This window comes from Procambarus clarkii, chromosome 5 (genome assembly GCF_040958095.1).
Source record: "Procambarus clarkii isolate CNS0578487 chromosome 5, FALCON_Pclarkii_2.0, whole genome shotgun sequence".
NCBI lineage: Eukaryota > Metazoa > Arthropoda > Malacostraca > Decapoda > Cambaridae > Procambarus > Procambarus clarkii.
The window spans coordinates 12889865-12911379 of record NC_091154.1 but is presented as its reverse complement, the minus strand read 5'-3'; the positions used below and the strand labels follow the sequence as shown (position 1 = coordinate 12911379).

The 21515-nt window shown below is 47.9% G+C and overlaps 1 protein-coding gene across 1 annotated transcript in view; it reads right to left on the bottom strand.

The window, feature by feature from the left end:
* The window catches only part of LOC138351063 (uncharacterized), a 148458-nt gene that overhangs the window by 63646 nt on the left and 63297 nt on the right, over nt 1–21515 (bottom strand). The window contains exons 5-6 of the mRNA XM_069302654.1: nt 13101–13174; nt 2062–2262 (exon numbers count right to left, since the gene is read on the bottom strand). Coding sequence (XP_069158755.1) covers nt 2062–2262; nt 13101–13174 — 275 coding nt within the window. The remainder of the gene's footprint in view (nt 1–2061; nt 2263–13100; nt 13175–21515) is intronic.

Sequence of the window (21515 nt, the reverse complement as noted above, 5' to 3'; positions counted from 1 at the left end):
TCCTCGTCAGGTAAATTCAGGTAAATAACTTCCTTGCCTAGCAACAAGTCTGTCCAATTAAAGTCATTAAAATTGTGTTGAAGTTCCCCATATTGAAATGAAACTTGAAATGAATGGCACTCTTGAAATGAAGTTTATCAAGTGTTTCAACGTCCCCCGTTCTCTTTTAGATTATATCACAACGCATATTTAATATCCAAGAGGACCTGATCACTCTTCCCCACGGGTGGAAGGTGCTGGGTGTCGAATATCTCTTCTTCTGTCCTGGAACTCCAGTATTGACGGAACAGCCCCTTTCCCCATTTTTGTGTTTCCCTAAGTAATTACCTAAGTGTTGTTGCAGGATGAGAGCTACGCTCGTGGTGTCACGTCTTCCCAACACTCTTTGTCATATAACGCTTTGAAACTACTGACGGTCTTGGCCTCCACCAACTTCTCACTTAACTTGTTCCAACCGTCTACCACTCTGTTTGTGAAAGTGAATTTTCTTATATTTCTTCGGCAGCTTTAGTTAGTTTAAATCTATGACCTCTTGTTCTTCAAGTTCCAGGTCTCAGGAATTCTTCCCTATCAATTTTATCGATTCTCGTTACAATTTTATACATAGTGATCATATCGCCTCTTTCTTCTACCTTCTAGTTTTGGCATATTTAATGCTTCTAACCTCTCCTCGTAGCTCTTGCCCTTCAGTTCTGGGAGCCACATAGTGGCATGTCTTTGCACCTTTTCCAGTTTGTTGATGTGCATCTTAAGATATGGGCACCACACAACCGCTGCATATTCTAGCTTTCGTCTAACAAAAGTCATGAACAATTTCTTCAGTATTTCACCATTTATGTTTTTAAAAGCAGTTCTGAAATTAGAAAGTGTAGCATAGACTTCTCACATGATGTTCTTTATGTGGTCCTCAGGTGATAGTGTCTATCTAGAACCACCCATAGATCTCTTTCTTTATCAGAATTCTAAAAGATTTCTCACATAATTTATAGGTTGTGTTCTATGTCTATGTTCTAATATTCCACATTCCATAACATGGCATTTATTCACATTAAATTCTATTTGCCAAGTGGTGCTCCATACACTTATTTTGTCCAGGTGTGTGACAGTGGAGACAGGGAAGGTGTGTAATTACCTAAGTGTAGTTACAGGATGAGAGCTATGTTCGTGGTGTCCCGTCTTCCCAGTACTCTTTGTCATATAACGCTTTGAAGCTACTGACAATTTTGGCCTCCACCACCACTTATAACTAGTTCTAACCATCTACCACTCTGCAAATGAAAACTTTCTAATATTTTTTGGCACCTTTGTTTCCTTAACCTGAATCTGTGACCTCTTGTTTGTGCAGTTGGTGGTTTCAGGAATTCCACTTTGTCAATTTGGTTGATTCCTGTTAGTATTTTGTAAGTGGTGATATTATCACCTGTAATATCAAATAGAAGAAAAAGAGGTTGTAATATCACTCTTTTTCTTCTATATTCTAGTTTTGGCATGCAAACAAACACAAATTTCAACTGATATAATAAACTATAAATAATTGAATAAGTCACAAGAAAACTCATGATTGTGGTGTAGAAACAGAACATATTATTCATATTTTATAAAGAAAACTTCCCAGTACAAACTGTAAACAATTTCGGAGTCACAATAATGTGGTTGAAGATAAGTTGACCAAATCACACATCAGAAGATGGAGAAACAATGACTTATCAGTCTGTCCTGGACCATTATCAAGTCCTATGTCACATAAGACTTGATGATGGTCAAGGACATTGTCAAGTCCTATGTCACATAAGACTTGATGAGGGTCAACGACCATTATCAAGTCCTATGTCACATAAGACTTGATGACGGTCAACGACCTTATCAAGTCCTATGTCACATAAGACTTGATGAGGGTCAACGACCATTATCAAGTCCTATGTCACATAAGACTTGATGATGGTCAACGACCTTATCAAGTCCTATGTCACATAAGACTTGATGACGGTCAACGACAGACCAAAACATCGTCATTTCTCCTTCTTCTGATGTATAGTTTGGTCATTATAAAGAGATTCTTACCTGCCAACCATAACCAGACTCGTGACCTTCCTGAACATTGTTGAGGATGCGACCTTCATACGGACCAAACACAAGACGAGGGGTAAGTTCAGCATTGGTCCAAACACCCAAACCAGCATCCTTTAGTTTGGAGGGACAGATACTTAGTGGCCAAGGTGTGGTAAGTCGAGCACGATCCTGTACACTACCATCACGCAATACCTGTTGGACAACAATGACTGGTTGAAGAGGTTTAGTTTGGAGGGACAGATACTTAGTGGCCAAGGTGTGGTCAGTCGAGCACGATCCTGTACACTACCATCACGCAATACCTGTTGGACAACAATGACTGGTTGAAGAGGTTTAGTTTGGAGGGACAGATACTTAGTGGCCAAGGTGTGGTCAGTCGAGCACGATCCTGTACACTACCATTTATTTATTTATTTATTTATTTATATACAAGAAGGTACATTGGGTTTGTGAGAATACATAGCATAGTACAGTAATTGCACTCTTGTAAAGCCACTAGCACGCGTAGCGTTTCGGGCAGGTCTTTAATCTAACAGATAATTTTAAGTAGGTAAATTCTATCAGAATTAATAAAATGATAACAAATACATTGCAAGAAAAAAAAATGAGATGAGAGAGATTAGTAAGTATATTAAAGCACATTGGTATATTAAAGCTCTGATTGATTACATTGACAGCTTGATTGGTAATTTAAACAAGATTAATAGACACTATACAGCAGATTGACAGCACATATAAGAAGACAGCAATGATCGCAATGATAAAGATGTTCAGATTGGGTACATAAAGATTGGGAGATTGGGTAGCAATAGATACAGCAGTGCAGTTTTAAAGCAAAAGGTAAAAAACTATGAAGATGAAATTAGGTACTTTTAGTATTGTTTTTGAATGATGCAAAAGTTGGACAGCTTTTCAATTCAATAGGGAGTGAGTTCCATAGACTAGGTCCCTTAATTTGCATAGAGTGTTTACACAGATTAAGTTTGACTCTGGGGATTTCAAAGAGATATTTATTTCTGGTGTGGTGATAATGGGTCCTATTACATCTGTCCCGGGAGAGTTTCAGAGCATGGTTTGCATTTAAGAACAGGGTTTTGTAAATGTAGATATAAATAAATAAATAAATAAATATGTTTATTCAGGTAAGGTACATACATACAAGTGATGTTACATTAATGGATCAATATATAGATAGAGCTAGTACATACAATGCCTAAAGCCACTATTACGCAATGCGTTTCGGGCAGGAAAAACATTAATATCTAGAACTTAATACTAATTGAGCATAAAGAATAAAATGTGTTGAGAACAAATACAAATAAAGATAAAAAAAAAGGGGGAACATGACTGAAAAGCAGCACAAATACAATAGGTTGACAAACAGTGTTGATTAAAAAAAAATAACAGACATGGGTTGACAATAGAGGGGTAAGGTAGGTTACAGGGAATTTATTAGGTAGTGTTTAGTTTTTATCTTAAACTGGTTGAGAGAGGTACAGTCTTTAACATGGTTGGGAAGATCATTCCACATTCTGGGCCCCTTGATTTGTAGAGCATTTCTAGTTTGATTAAGTCGTACTCTAGGAATATCAAAACTGTATTTATTTCTGGTGTGGTGCTCATGGGTTCTGTTACAACCTTCTATGAAGCTTTTAAGATCAGGATTGGCATTATAGTTTAGTGTTTTATATATGTATAATACACATGAGAGAATGTGCAGTGACATAATGTCTAACATATTCAGAAATTTGAGTAGGGGTACCGAGTGATGTCTGGGGCCAGAGTTGGATATTGTTCTAATAGCAGCTTTGTGTTGAGTAATTAGAGGACGTAAGTGATTTTGGGTAGTAGAGCCCCAAGCACAAATACCATAGTTGAGATATGGATAGATAAGGGAGTAATAGAGAGTCATCAGGGCAGGGCGGGGTACATAATATCTGATCTTAGAAAGAATGCCCACAGTTTTTGAAACTTTTTTTGATATATTTAGAATGTGTCCCTGGAAATTTAGCTTGTGGTCAATGAGAATGCCAAGGAATTTACCATCTAATTTGTTACAAATTTGGGTATTGTTTATTTTGAGATTTATTTCATTAGAGGATTTATTGCCAAACAGAATATAGAAAGTTTTGTCAATGTTAAGGGTGAGTTTGTTGGCACAAGAGAATGTGTGGAGTGAGATTATGTTTAGCATGTTTAGGGCTTTAAACAAGGGGGCTGAGTGTTGTCTGAAAGCAGAGTTTGTTATTGTTCTGATAGCAGATTTTTGCTGGGTGATGATGGACTTGAGGTAGTTTGCAGTGGTTGAACCCCATGCAGATACAATTATTAAGATAGGAATAGATTAGTGCATAATATAGTGAGATGAGAGCAGAGTTAAATACATAATATCTGATTTTGGAGAGCATATCAACTGTTTTAGAGACTTTCTTAGTTATGTGTTGTATGTGGGTGCTGAAGTTGAGTCTAGAAATATTCCAAGAAACTTTCCATCATTTGTATTACTGATGTTAATATTGTCTATCTGTAGCTGAATTGCATTTGATGATTTGCTTCCAAAAGAGATGTAGTATGTCTTTTCTATGTTTAGTGTTAGTTTGCTAGTTGACATCTATAAGTGGATTTTTTTTAATTCATTATTCACAACATTATTTAGTGTATGTTGGTTGGGGTCTGAATAGATGAGGGTAGTATCATCAGCAAACAATATAGGTTTAAGAATATTAGAGACATTAGGCAGATCATTGATATCTATAAGAAATAGGAGAGGTCCCAAGATGCTGCCCTGTGGCACCCCTACAGTTATTGGCAGAGTGGGAGAGGTTATATCATTAATGGCTACACATTTGCCCGTGTAGCAAATGTGTAGCATTATTGGTGTCTGTTCATAGCTGAACAGACACCGAGGCTTTGCCCTGAACATAGTTCAGGGCAAAGCCTCGGATTCCATAATCGCGGAGTTTAAGTAAGGGGTAGTTGTGATTAACAGTATCAAAGGCCTTTCTCAAGTCTCTACACACATTATATATAACAGCAAAAGGAGTATGTTGGGAGAAGCCATTTTGGTGAGGGAGGTGGCGTCATCTGCACGACTTGTCAGGTTGTGTACTGGTGGCCACTATGCTCCTTGGGCACTATACCAGCTTACTGAACAGTTATGGTGAACAAAACATGTAGATACTTATATATAATGTGTGTTTATAGTGTAATAACACCACAAACAGTATACCTGAAGGAGGAACGTTAGTGCGTCTGGCCTTGAACCAGTGAGGGAGGGAACATCTAATAACACCACAAACAGTATACCTGAAGGAGGAACGTTAGTGCGTCTGGCCTTGAACCAGTGATGGAGGGAACATCTAATAACACCACAAACAGTATACCTGAAGGAGGAACGTTAGTGCGTCTGGCCTTGAACCAGTGATGGAGGGAACATCTAATAACACCACAAACAGTATACCTGAAGGAGGAACGTTAGTGCGTCTGGCCTTGAACCAGTGATGGAGGGAACATCTAATAACACCACAAACAGTATACCTGAAGGAGGAACCTTAGTGCGTCTGGGCTTGAACCAGTGAGGGAGGGAACATCTAATAACACCACAAACAGTATACCTGAAGGAGGAACCTTAGTGCGTCTGGGCTTGAACCAGTGAGGGAGGGAACATCTAATAACACCACAAACAGTATACCTGAAGGAGGAACCTTAGTGCGTCTGGCCTTGAACCAGTGAGGGAGGGAACATCTAATAACACCACAAACAGTATACCTGAAGGAGGAACGTTAGTGCGTCTGGCCTTGAACCAGTGATGGAGGGAACATCTAATAACACCACAAACAGTATACCTGAAGGAGGAACCTTAGTGCGTCTGGGCTTGAACCAGTGAGGGAGGGAACATCTAATAACACCACAAACAGTATACCTGAAGGAGGAACCTTAGTGCGTCTGGCCTTGAACCAGTGATGGAGGGAACATCTAATAACACCACAAACAGTATACCTGAAGGAGGAACGTTAGTGCGTCTGGCCTTGAACCAGTGAGGGAGGGAACATCTAATAACACCACAAACAGTATACCTGAAGGAGGAACCTTAGTGCGTCTGGCCTTGAACCAGTGAGGGAGGGAACATCAGCTGAGACTTGAGAATGGTCCAGGACGGACCGAAACGTCGTCGTCCCTTCACCTTCTAGTGTGTGGTCTGGTCAACATACTTTAGCCACGTTAATGTGACTCATCGCCTGCAGCATCAGTTGTGTGTATTCTCCGAGTTGTGCTTGCGGGGGTTGAGCTCTGCTCTTTCCACCCGCCTCTCAACTGCCAATCAATCAACTGTTACTAACTACTAATTTTTTTTCCACAAACACTCCCCCACAGGAAGCACCCCGTAACAGCTGTCTAACTCCCAGGTATCTATTTACTGCTAGGTAACAGGGGCATTTGGGTGAAAAACTTTGCCCATTTGTTTCTGCCGGCGCCGGGAATTGAACGCCGGTCCACAGGACTACGAATCTAGCGTGCTGTCCACTCAGCCACCGGGCGACCCAGACCACCGCCTGTGTGGCCACCTGTTACTGTCTGCACTTTATCATACCAACTTAGTGGTTCGTTATGGTGAACAAAAGATGTAGATACACGTACTCTTATATAACCTGTGTATATAGTGTAATAACAGCAAAACTATTTGTTTATTGTTTTATGAACATAATTGAATCACTAATATGCACACCAAACTTTTGAGTATAGCAATGATTCACACATTTTATTATATAAATATATCACACTACACAATGTTGCTCTGTCAACGCCTCACTTTTGACAGACTTCCTTGACCTATTGCGGCCAACATATGCCACTTACGATTTTTTGGTATTTTTTCCTGTGGTCAAGGAACACAAGGTGAACACTTTTATGAGAAGAAAGAATATTTTAGATTTTTTTCTTGCGCCCGGGGATGTTAAAGGTCATATTGCCCCTTAGCAGCTTAAGGGTTAATGTCCTGTCTTCCAGGGACGTGAGGTTTGGCTCCTGTAGCCTTTCCTCATAACTCGTACCTCTCGGCTCTGGGACTAGTCTGGTGGCATACCTCTGAATCCTTTCTAACTTTGTCTTGTGTTCAACTAGGTATGGGCTCCAGGCTGGAGCTGCATACTCCAAGATTGGTCTGACATAAGTGGTATACAAGGTTCTGTATGATTCCTTACACAAGTTTCTAAAGGCAGTTCTTATGTTGACCAATCTAGCATATGCTGCTGTTGATATCTTTTTGATGTGGGCTTCTGGGGGACAGATTCGGTGTGATATCAATCCCCAGATCCTTCTCTCTATTTGACTTGCAGGATTTCACTTCACAGATGGTAGCTTGTGTTCAGCCTCCTGCTTCCTTTTCCTAATTTCATTATGTTACACTTTCCTGAGTTAAACTTTAGTAGCCATTTCCTAGGCCATTCCTCCAGTTTGTCCAGTTCGTCCTGTAGTCTCAGTCTATCTTCATCTGTCTTGATTTTCCTCATAATTTTTGTATCATCAGCAAACATTGAGAGGAATGAGTCTATACCCTCTGGAAGATCATTTACATATACTGTATCAGAAACAGGATTGGCCCAAGTACAGAGCCCAGTGGGACCCTGCTGGTGACATCTTACCACTCTACCTTCCCCCTCATAGTTACTTGATGTTTCCTGTTCCTTAGATACTCCCTTCTCCGCTGGAGCACCTTACCTTTTATTCCTGCCTGTTTTTCCAACTTTTGCAAGACACTTATGGGGTACTGTGTCAAGGGATTTCTGACAGTCTAAGAAAATACAGTCTGTCCACTCTTCTCTTCCTTGCTTAATTTTTGTCGCCTGCTCATAAAATTCAATTAAACCTGTGATGCACGATTTACCATCCCTGAACCCCTGCTGGTGGTGCGTTACAAAGCTCCTTCGCTCCAGATGTTCTACGAGCTTTTTCTTCACGATCTTCTCCATCACCTTGCATGGTATACAAGTTATCACGATCTTCTCCATCACCTTGCATGGTATACAAGTTATCACGATCTTCTCCATCACCTTGCATGGTATACAAGTTATCACGATCTTCTCCGTCACCTTGCATGGTATACAAGTTATCACGATCTTCTCCGTCACCTTGCATGGTATACAAGTTAGGGAAACTGGCCTGTAATTCAGTGCCTCTTGCCTGTCACCCTTTTTGTATATTGGGACAACATAAGCTGTTTTCCAGCTTTCCGGTACGTCTCCTGTTTCCAGTGACCTGTTATACACCATAGAGAGTGGTACACTGAGTGCTTCTGCACTCTCTTTTAGTATCCAAGGTGAGATTCTGTCAGGCCCAACAGCCTTTGTCACATGCATCTCTAACAGATTCTTTTTGACCTCCTCACTGGTGAGGTCAAATTTCCCCAAGATTGCTTGCTTTACTGCCTCCTGTCTCATGACTCATGCCTCCTCTCTCATGACTCATGACTCACTCTCTCATGACTCATGCTTCCTCTCTCATGACTCATCCCTCACTCTCTCATGACTCATGCCTCATGCCTCACTCTCTCATGACTCATGCCTCCTCTCTCATGACTCATGCCTCACTCTCTCATGACTCATACCTCCTCTCTCATGCCTCATACCTCCTCCCTCATGCCTCCTCCCTCATGCCTCATACGTCCTCCCTCATGCCTCATACCTCCTCCCTCATGCCTCATACCTCCTCCCTCATGCCTCCTCCATCATGCCTCATGCCTGCTCCCTCATGCCTCATACCTTCTCCCTCCTCCCTGATGCCTCATACCTCCTCCCTCATGCCTCATACCTCCTCCCTCATGCCTCATGCCTCCTCCCTCATGCCTCCTGCCTCCTCCCTCATGCCTCATACCTCCTCCCTCATGCTTCCTCCCTCATGCCTCCTCCCTCATGCCTCCTCCATCATGCCTCATGCCTGCTCCCTCATGCCTCATACCTTCTCCCTCCTCACTCATGCCTCATACCTCCTCCCTCATGCCTCATACCTCCTCCCTCATGCCTCATGCCTCATACCTCCTCCATCATGCCTCATACCTCCTCCCTCATGCCTCATACCTCCTCCCTCATGCCTCATACCTTCTCCCTCCTCCCTCATGCCTCATACCTCCTCCCTCATGCCTCATACCTCCTCCCTCATGCCTCATACCTCCTCCCTCATGCCTCATGCCTCATACCTCCTCCCTCATGCTTCCTCCCTCATGCCTCCTCCCTCATGCCTCCTCCATCATGCCTCATGCCTGCTCCCTCATGCCTCATACCTTCTCCCTCCTCACTCATGCCTCATACCTCCTCCCTCATGCCTCATACCTCCTCCCTCATGCCTCATGCCTCATACCTCCTCCATCATGCCTCATACCTCCTCCCTCATGCCTCATACCTCCTCCCTCATGCCTCATACCTTCTCCCTCCTCCCTCATGCCTCATACCTCCTCCCTCATGCCTCATACCTCCTCCCTCATGCCTCATACCTCCTCCCTCATGCCTCATGCCTCATACCTCCTCCCTCATGCCTCCTCCCTCATGCCTCATACCTCATGCCTCATGCCTCATACCTCCTCCCTCATGCCTCCTCCCTCATGTCTCATACCTCCTCCCTCATGCCTAATACCTCCTCGCTCATGCCTCCTCCCTCATGTCTCATACCTCCTCCCTCATGCCTCATACCTCCTCCCTCATGCCTCATACCTCCTCCCTCATGCCTCATGCCTCATACCTTCTCCCTCCTCCCTCATGCCTCATACCTCCTCCCTCATGCCTCATACCTTCTCCCTCATGCCTCATGCCTCATACCTCCTCCCTCATGCCTCATACCTCCTCCCTCATGCCTCATACCTTCTCCCTCCTCCCTCATGCCTCATACCTCCTCCCTCATGCCTCATACCTCCTCCCTCATGCCTCATACCTCCTCCCTCATGCCTCCTCCATCATGCCTCATACCTCCTCCCTCATGCCTCATACCTCCTCCCTCATGCCTCATACCTTCTCCCTCCTCCCTCATGCCTCATACCTCCTCCCTCATGCCTCATACCTCCTCCCTCATGCCTCATACCTCCTCCCTCATGCCTCATACCTCCTCCCTCATGCCTCATACCTCCTCCCTCATGCCTCATACCTCCTCCCTCCTCCCTCATGCCTCCTCCCTCATGCCTCATACCTCCTCCCTCCTCCCTCATACCTCCTCCCTCATGCCTCATACCTCCTCCCTCCTCCCTCATGCCTCATACCTCCTCCCTCATGCCTCATACCTCCTCCCTCATGCCTCATGCCTTCTCCCTCATGCCTAATACCTCCTCCCTCATGCCTCATACCTCCTCCCTCATGCCTGCTCCCTCATGCCTCCTCCCTCATGCCTTCTCCCTCATGCCTAATACCTCCTCCCTCATGCCTTCTCCCTCATGCCTCATGCCTCCTCCCTCATGCCTCATGCCTCCTCCCTCATGACCCATGCCTCCTCCCTCATGCCTCACTCCCTCATGCCTCACTCCCTCATGCCTCCTGCCTCATGCCTCATGCCTCCTCTCTCAAGGAGCATGACTGGGAGTACCCTGACGCTGGTTCAAGCCCCTCATTGTTAAAATTGATTTTGTCACTGAACTGTTTCATAATACTGTACTAATGTTTTGTCCAGTTATTAACACTAATACTTGGCAGGTTATCTAAGGTAAGGATGAGTGGATGGACCGGACATTATTGCGGGATGGACCGGACATTATTGGGGGATGGACCGGACATTATTGGGGGATGGACCGGACATTATTGGGGGATGGACCGGACATTATTGGGGGATGGACCGGACATTATTGGGGGATGGACCGGACATTATTGGGGGATGGACCGGACATTATTGGGGGATGGGCCGGACATTATTGGGGGATGGACCGGACATTATTGGGGGATGGACCGGGCATTATTGGGGGATGGACCGGACATTATTGGGGGATGGACCGGACATTATTGGGGGATGGACCGGACATTATTGGGGGATGGACCGGACATTATTGCGGGATGGACCGGACATTATTGGGGGATGGACCGGACATTATTGGTGGATGGACCGGACATTATTGGGGGATGGACCGGACATTATTGGTGGATGGACCAGACATTATTGGTGGATGGACCGGACATTATTGGGGGATGGACCGGACATTATTGGGGGATGGGCCGGACATTATTGGGGGATGGACCGGACATTATTGGGGGATGGACCGGACATTATTGGGGGATGGACCGGACATTATTGGTGGATGGACCGGACATTATTGGTGGATGGACCGAACATTATTGGTGGATGGACCGGACATTATTGGGGGATGGACCGGACATTATTGGTGGATGGATCGTACATTATTGGGGGATGGACCGGACATTATTGGGGGATGGACCGGACATTATTGGGGGATGGACCGGACATTATTGGGGGATGGACCGGACATTATTGGGGGATGGACCGGACATTATTGGGGGATGGACCGAACATTATTGGGGGATGGACCGGACATTATTGGTGGATGGACCGGACATTATTGGTGGATGGACCGGACATTATTGGGGGATGGACCGGACATTATTGGTGGATGGATCGTACATTATTGGGGGATGGACCGGACATTATTGGGGGATGGACCGGACATTATTGGGGGATGGACCGGACATTATTGGGGGATGGACCGGACATTATTGGGGGATGGACCGGACATTATTGGGGAATGGACCGGACATTATTGGGGGATGGACCGGACATTATTGGGGAATGGACCGGACATTATTGGGGGATGGACCGGACATTATTGGGGGCTGTGACAAACACATGGACAAACAGTGACAAACACACTATGACAAACACATGGACAAACAGTGACAAACACACTATGACAAACACATGGACAAACACACGGACAGTGACAAACACACGGACAGTGACAAACACACGGACAGTGACAAACACACGGACAGTGACAAACACATGGACCAAGAACATTTTATAATACTGTCACTAATGTTTTGTCTTGTTATTAACAACAACACTTACCGGGTTATCTAAGATAAGGATGAATGGATGGAGCGACAACAACACTTACCGGGTTATCTAAGATAAGGATGAATGGATGGAGCGACAACAACACTTACCGGGTTATCTAAGATAAGGATGAATGGATGGAGCGACAACAACACTTACCGGGTTATCTAAGATAAGGATGAATGAATGGAGCGACAACAACACTTACCGGGTTATCTAAGATAAGGATGAATGGATGGAGCGACAACAACACTTACCGGGTTATCTAAGATAAGGATGAATGGATGGAGCGACAACAACACTTACCGGGTTATCTAAGATAAGGATGAATGGATGGAGCGACAACAACACTTACCGGGTTATCTAAGATAAGGATGAATGGATGGAGCGACAACAACACTTACCGGGTAATCTAAGATAAGGATGAATGGATGGAGCGACAACAACACTTACCGGGTTATCTAAGATAAGGATGAATGGATGGAGCGACAACAACACTTACCGGGTTATCTAAGATAAGGATGAATGGATGGAGCGACAACAACACTTACCGGGTTATCTAAGATAAGGATGAATGGATGGAGCGACAACAACACTTACCGGGTTATCTAAGATAAGGATGAATGGATGGAGCGACAACAACACTTACCGGGTTATCTAAGATAAGGATGAATGGATGGAGCGACAACAACACTTACCGGGTTATCTAAGATAAGGATGAATGGATGGAGCGACAACAACACTTACCGGGTTATCTAAGATAAGGATGAATGGATGGAGCGACAACAACACTTACCGGGTTATCTAAGATAAGGATGAATGGATGGAGCGACAACAACACTTACCGGGTTATCTAAGATAAGGATGAATGGATGGAGCGACAACAACACTTACCGGGTTATCTAAGATAAGGATGAATGGATGGAGCGACAACAACACTTACCGGGTTATCTAAGATAAGGATGAATGGATGGAGCGACAACAACACTTACCGGGTTATCTAAGATAAGGATGAATGGATGGAGCGGACATTCTTCTTGCCAATCCTGACCACAGTTCTCACATCCTGAAATATATCTATATAATACAAACTAAACTTTTTAAATACTCTACTACTGTGTGTGTGTGTGCATATATATATATATATATATATATATATATATATATATATATATATATATATATATATATATATATATATATATATATAGAGAGAGAGAGAGAGAGAGAGAGAGAGAGAGAGAGAGAGAGAGAGAGAGAGAGAGAGAGAGAGAGAGAGAGAGAGAGAGAGAGAGAGAGAGAGAGAGAGAGAGAGAGAGAGAGAGAGAGAGAGAGAGAGAGAGAGAATGAATGAATTTCTACATTCTTGTAATTTTACAAAATATTCTGTACACATTATAATATATTTTTCCACAAGTGGGTATAAGAGTAGACATGTTGAGCCTCGTGTTAGCAGGCTGAGAGCTTTCCCTTCCCACACCTCATGGTAAACATTACTAGTTTTCCCTGGAACATGACCCCTCAACTGGTTAACAACCAGGTACATAATTACTGCTGAGCGAACAGTCAAATACATAACGATTGTTGCCCAGTCAATCCTCCTTGGCAAAGGTAAGTAATTACCAAGAGAAAGTACTAAGCCAGACTATAGAGCACATGGAAGGGATATGAGAATGGAGTCTAGGAATGGTGCCCAACCACTTGGGCAACTGGGGATCGAACGCTGACCCTGCAAAAAAAGCCAGTCCACAATATTATAGACTAATCCAAGTGAATAGACGGGAGCAGTAGACCGTAAGTTTATCTACAGTAACACGTGAAGGCCGGGAGCAGTAGACCGTAAGTTTATCTACAGTAACACGTGAAGGACGGGAGCAGTAGACCGTAAGTTTATCTACAGTAAACACGTGAAGGCCGGGAGCAGTAGACCGTAAGTTTATCTACAGTAACACGTGAAGGACGGGAGCAGTAGACCGTAAGTTTATCTACAGTAACACGTGAAGGACGGGAGCAGTATACCGTAAGTTTATCTACAGTAACACGTGAAGGACGGGAGCAGTAGACCGTAAGTTTATCTACAGTAACACGTGAAGGACGGGAGCAGTAGACCGTAAGTTTATCTACAGTAACACGTGAAGGACGGGAGCAGTAGACCGTAAGTTTATCTACAGTAACACGTGAAGGACGGGAGCAGTAGACCGTAAGTTTATCTACAGTAACACGTGAAGGACGGGAGCAGTAGACCGTAAGTTTATCTACAGTAACACGTGAAGGACGGGAGCAGTAGACCGTAAGTTTATCTACAGTAACACGTGAAGGACGGCAGCAGTAGACCGTAAGTTTATCTACAGTAAACACGTGAAGGACGGGAGCAGTAGACCGTAAGTTTATCTACAGTAAACACGTGAAGGACGGGAGCAGTAGACCGTAAGTTTATCTACAGTAAACACGTGAAGGACGGGAGCAGTAGACCGTAAGTTTATCTACAGTAAACACGTGAAGGCTGACATACACCACCTTCCTGCCTCCCTCTGGCTCCTTTTGTGTTGTTGTAGTAGTTAGTGCTTTATTGAATAAACTAAGTTGTTATTGTTAACACTGTCTTTTCGTTACACCCCCACACATTATTATCGTTATGCAAATGTTCTTCACACTCGACTAATAAAGTTGAGACTGATTCTGAGCTTTGGACCAAATATACGGCACCACACAATAAATTATTGTTGTGAGAGCCCTTGACCTACTCGCTAGATTCGCTTCGGCGAATGGCGAAGGTCGTCGGCCTAGTGGAGGGGATTTCAATTTTCATTGGGGTCTCGGCGTTTGCTCGCGCCTAGTCAATTGTTCATACATGGTCCCAAGGTGAGGAATGAGCTGCTTACTACACTTAGTGTTAGCTAAGCAAGTCCTTCCTCAGGCGACCTAGTTGAATATCACCACAGGAATAAAGGTTAAAGAATAAAGAAAATTCTTAGAAATTTTCCGAGCTCAATTCCTTATACCAATTTCATTTTATTCCAACTTTTCAAACTCTCACACTGTTGTACCAGCCACTGTCCTGACTCTGACTCACCCTGACTCACCACCCTGGTTTCTGTTGTACCAGCCCCTGTCCTGACTCACCCACCCTGGCTTCTGTTGTACCACCCACTGTCCTGACTCACCACCCTGGCTTCTGTTTTACCACCCACTGTCCTGACTCACCACCCTGGCTTCTGTTGTACCAGCCACTGTCCTGACTCTGACTCACCCTGACTCACCACCCTGGTTTCTGTTGTACCAGCCACTGTCCTGACTCACCACCCTGGCTTCTGTTGTACCACCCACTGTCCTGACTCACCACCCTGGCTTCTGTTTTACCACCCACTGTCCTGACTCACCACCCTGGCTTCTGTTGTACCAGCCACTGTCCTGACTCACCCACCCTGGCTACTGTTGTACCACCCACTGTCCTGACTCACCACCCTGGCTACTGTTGTACCAGCCACTGTCCTGACTCACCACCCTGGCTTCTGTTGTACCACCCACTGTCCTGACTCACCCACCCTGGCTTCTGTTGTACCACCCACTGTCCTGACTCACCCACTCTGGCTTCTGTTGTACCACCCACTGTCCTGACTCACCCACCCTGGCTACTGTTGTACCACCCACTGTCCTGACTCACCACCCTGGCTACTGTTGTACCACCCACTGTCCTGACTCACCACCCTGGCTTCTGTTGTACCACCCACTGTCCTGACTCACCACCCTGGCTACTGTTGTACCACCCACTGTCCTGACTCACCACCCTGGCTACTGTTGTACCAGCCACTGTCCTGACTCACCACCCTGGCTACTGTTGTACCACCCACTGTCCTGACTCACCACCCTGGCTTCTGTTGTACCACCCACTGTCCTGACTCACCACCCTGGCTACTTTTGTACCACCCACTGTCCTGACTCACCACCCTGGCTACTGTTGTACCACCCACTGTCCTGACTCACCACCCTGGCTTCTGTTGTACCACCCACTGTCCTGACTCACCACCCTGGCCTCTGTTGTACCAGCCACTGTCCTGACTCACCACCCTGGCTTCTGTTGTACCAGCCACTGTCCTGACTCACCACCCTGGCTACTGTTGTACCAGCCACTGTCCTGACTCACCACCCTGGCTTCTGTTGTACCAGCCACTGTCCTGACTCACCCACCCTGGCTTCTGTTGTACCAGCCACTGTCCTGACTCACCACCCTGGCTTCTGTTGTACCACCCACTGTCCTGACTCACCACCCTGGCTTCTGTTGTACCACCCACTGTCCTGACTCACCACCCTGGCTTCTGTTGTACCAGCCACTGTCCTGACTCACCACCCTGGCTTCTGTTGTACCACCCACTGTCCTGACTCACCCACCCTGGCTTCTGTTGTACCAGCCACTGTCCTGACTCACCACCCTGGCTTCTGTTGTACCACCCACTGTCCTGACTCACCACCCTGGCTTCTGTTGTACCACCCACTGTCCTGACTCACCCACCCTGGCTTCTGTTGTACCAGCCACTGTCCTGACTCACCACCCTGGCTTCTGTTGTACCACCCACTGTCCTGACTCACCACCCTGGCTTCTGTTGTACCACCCACTGTCCTGACTCACCACCCTGGCTTCTGTTGTACCACCCACTGTCCTGACTCACCACCCTGGCTTCTGTTGTACCACCCACTGTCCTGACTCACCACCCTGGCTTCTGTTGTACCACCCACTGTCCTGACTCACCACCCTGGCTACTGTTGTACCAGCCACTGTCCTGACTCACCACCCTGGCTACTGTTGTACCACCCACTGTCCTGACTCACCACCCTGGCTTCTGTTGTACCACCCACTGTCCTGACTCACCACCCTGGCTACTTTTGTACCACCCACTGTCCTGACTCACCACCCTGGCTACTGTTGTACCACCCACTGTCCTGACTCACCACCCTGGCTTCTGTTGTACCACCCACTGTCCTGACTCACCACCCTGGCCTCTGTTGTACCAGCCACTGTCCTGACTCACCACCCTGGCTTCTGTTGTACCAGCCACTGTCCTGACTCACCACCCTGGCTACTGTTGTACCAGCCACTGTCCTGACTCACCACCCTGGCTTCTGTTGTACCAGCCACTGTCCTGACTCACCCACCCTGGCTTCTGTTGTACCAGCCACTGTCCTGACTCACCACCCTGGCTTCTGTTGTACCACCCACTGTCCTGACTCACCACCCTGGCTTCTGTTGTACCACCCACTGTCCTGACTCACCACCCTGGCTTCTGTTGTACCAGCCACTGTCCTGACTCACCACCCTGGCTTCTGTTGTACCACCCACTGTCCTGACTCACCCACCCTGGCTTCTGTTGTACCAGCCACTGTCCTGACTCACCACCCTGGCTTCTGTTGTACCACCCACTGTCCTGACTCACCACCCTGGCTTCTGTTGTACCACCCACTGTCCTGACTCACCCACCCTGGCTTCTGTTGTACCAGCCACTGTCCTGACTCACCACCCTGGCTTCTGTTGTACCACCCACTGTCCTGACTCACCACCCTGGCTTCTGTTGTACCACCCACTGTCCTGACTCACCACCCTGGCTTCTGTTGTACCACCCACTGTCCTGACTCACCACCCTGGCTTCTGTTGTACCACCCACTGTCCTGACTCACCACCCTGGCTTCTGTTGTACCACCCACTGTCCTGACTCACCACCCTGGCTTCTGTTGTACCACCCACTGTCCTGACTCACCACCCTGGCTTCTGTTGTACCACCCACTGTCCTGACTCACCACCCTGGCTTCTGTTGTACCACCCACTGTCCTGACTCACCACCCTGGCTTCTGCTGTACCACCCACTGTCCTGACTCACCACCCTGGCTTCTGTTGTACCACCCACTGTCCTGACTCACCACCCTGGCTTCTGTTGTACCACCCACTGTCCTGACTCACCACCCTGGCTTCTGTTGTACCAGCCACTGTTCTGACTCACCACCCTGGCTTCTGTTGTACCACCCACTGTCCTGACTCACCACCCTGGCTTCTGTTGTACCAGCCACTGTCCTGACTCACCACCCTGGCTTCTGTTGTACCACCCACTGTCCTGACTCACCACCCTGGCTTCAGTTGTACCACCCACTGTCCTGACTCACCACCCTGGCTTCTGTTGTACCACCCACTGTCCTGACTCACCACCCTGACTAATGTTGTACCAGCCACTGTCCTGACTCACCACCCTGGCTTCTGTTGTACCGCCCACTGTCCTGACTCACCACCCTGGCTTCTGTTGTACCAGCCACTGTCAGACTCACCCACCCTGGCTTCTGTTGTACCACCCACTGTCCTGACTCACCCACCCTGGCTTCTGTTGTACCACCCACTGTCCTGACTCACCCACCCTGGCTTCTGTTGTACCAGCCACTGTCCTGACTCACCCACCCTGGCTTCTGTTGTACCAGCCACTGTCCTGACTCACCCACCCTGGCTTCTGTTGTACCAGCCACTGTCCTGACTCGCCACCCTGGCTTCTGTTGTACCAGCCACTGTCCTGACTCACCACCCTGGCTACTGTTGTACCAGCCACTGTCCTGACTCACCACCCTGGCTACTGTTGTACCAGCCACTGTCCTGACTCACCACCCTGGCTTCTGTTGTACCAGCCACTGTCCTGACTCACCACCCTGGCTACTGTTGTACCACCCACTGTCCTGACTCACCCACCCTGGCTTCTGTTGTACCAGCCTACTGTCCTGACTCACCACCCTGGCTTACTGTTGTACCACCCACTGTCCTGACTCACCACCCTGGCTTACTGTTGTACCAGCCACTGTCCTGACTCACCACCCTGGCTTCTGTTGTACCACCCACTGTCCTGACTCACCACCCTGGCTTCTGTTGTACCACCCACTGTCCTGACTCACCACCCTGGCTTCTGTTGTACCACCCACTGTCCTGACTCACCACCCTGGCTTCTGTTGTACCACCCACTGTCCTTGACTCACCCACCCTGGCTTCTGTTGTACCACCCACTGTCCTGACTCACCACCCTGGCTTCTGTTGTACCACCCACTGTCCTGACTCACCACCCTGGCTTCTGTTGTACCACCCACTGTCCTGACTCACCACCCTGGCTTCTGTTGTACCAGCCACTGTCCTGACTCACCACCCTGGCTTCTGTTGTACCACCCACTGTCCTGACTCACCACCCTGGCTTCTGTTGTACCACCCACTGTCCTGACTCACCACCCTGGCTTCTGTTGTACCACCCACTGTCCTGACTCACCACCCTGGCTTCTGTTGTACCACCCACTGTCCTGACTCACCACCCTGGCTTCTGTTGTACCACCCACTGTCCTGACTCACCACCCTGGCTTCTGTTGTACCACCCACTGTCCTGACTCACCCACCCTGGCTTCTGTTGTACCACCCACTGTCCTGACTCACCCACCCTGGCTTCTGTTGTACCACCCACTGTCCTGACTCACCACCCTGGCTTCTGTTGTACCAGCCACTGTCCTGACTCACCACCCTGGCTTCTGTTGTACCAGCCCACTGTCCTGACTCACCACCCTGGCTTCGTTGTACCACCCACTGTCCTGACTCCACACCTGGCTGCTGTTGTACCAGCCACTGTCCTGACTCACCACCCTGGCTACTGTTGTACAGCCCACTGTCCTGACTCACCACCCTGGCTTCTGTTGTACCAGCCACTGTCCTGACTCACCACCCTGGCTTCTGTTGTACCAGCCACTGTCCTGACTCACCCACCTGGCTTCTGTTGTACCACCCACTGTCCTGACTCACCCACCCTGGCTTCTGTTGTACCAGCCTACTGTCCTGACTCACCACCCTGGCTACTGTTGTACCACCCACTGTCCTGACCTCACCAGACCCTGGCTTCTGTTGTAACCACCCACTGTCCTGACTCACCACCCTGGCTTACTGTTGTACCACCCACTGTCCTGACTCACCACCCTGGCTTCTGTTGTACCACCCACTGGCCTGACTCACCACCCTGGCTTCTGTTGTACCACCCACTGTCCTGACTCACCCACCCTGGCTTCTGTTGTAACCACCCACTGTCCTGACTCACCACCCTGGCTGCTGTTGTACCACCCACTGTCCTGACTCACCCACCCTGCCTTCTGTTGTACCACCCACTGTCCTGACTCACCACGCTGGCTTCTGTTGTACCACCCACTGTCCTGACTCACCACCCTGGCTACTGTTGTACCAGCCACTGTCCTGACTAACCCTGACTCATCACCCTGGCTACTGTTGTACCACCCACTGTCCTGACTCACCACCCTGGCTTCTGTTGTACCACCCACTGTCCTGACTCACCCACCCTGGCTTCTGTTGTACCACCCACTGTCCTGACTCACCACCCTGGCTTCTGTTGTACCACCCACTGTCCTGACTCACCCACCCTGGCTTCTGTTGTACCACCCACTGTCCTGACTCACCACTCTGGCTTCTGTTGTACCACCCACTGTCCTGACTCACCACCCTGGCTTCTGTTGTACCACCCACTGTCCTGACTCACCCACCCTGGCTTCTGTTGTACCACCCACTGTCCTGACTCACCACCCTGGCTTCTGTTGTACCACCCACTGTCCTGACTCACCACCCTGGCTTCTGTTGTACCACCCACTGTCATGACTCACCACCCTGGCTTCTGTTGTACCACCCACTGGCCTGACTCACCACCCTGGCTTCTGTTGTACCACCCACTGTCCTGACTCACCCACCCTGGCTTCTGTTGAACCACCCACTGTCCTGACTCACCACCCTGGCTGCTGTTGTACCACCCACTGTCCTGACTCACCCACCCTGCCTTCTGTTGTACCACCCACTGTCCTGACTCACCACGCTGGCTTCTGTTGTACCACCCACCGTCCTGACTCACCACCCTGGCTACTGTTGTACCAGCCACTGTCCTGACTCACCCTGACTCATCACCCTGGCTACTGTTGTACCACCCACTGTCCTGACTCACCACCCTGGCTTCTGTTGTACCACCCACTGTCCTGACTCACCCACCCTGGCTTCTGTTGTACCACCCACTGTCCTGACTCACCACCCTGGCTTCTGTTGTACCACCCACTGTCCTGACTCACCCACCCTGGCTTCTGTTGTACCACCCACTGTCCTGACTCACCACTCTGGCTTCTGTTGTACCACCCACTGTCCTGACTCACCACCCTGGCTTCTGTTGTACCACCCACTGTCCTGACTCACCCACCCTGGCTTCTGTTGTACCACCCACTGTCCTGACTCACCACCCTGGCTTCTGTTGTACCACCCACTGTCCTGACTCACCACCCTGGCTTCTGTTGTACCACCCACTGTCCTGACTCACCCACTCTGGCTTCTGTTGTACCAGCCACTGTCCTGACTCACCACCCTG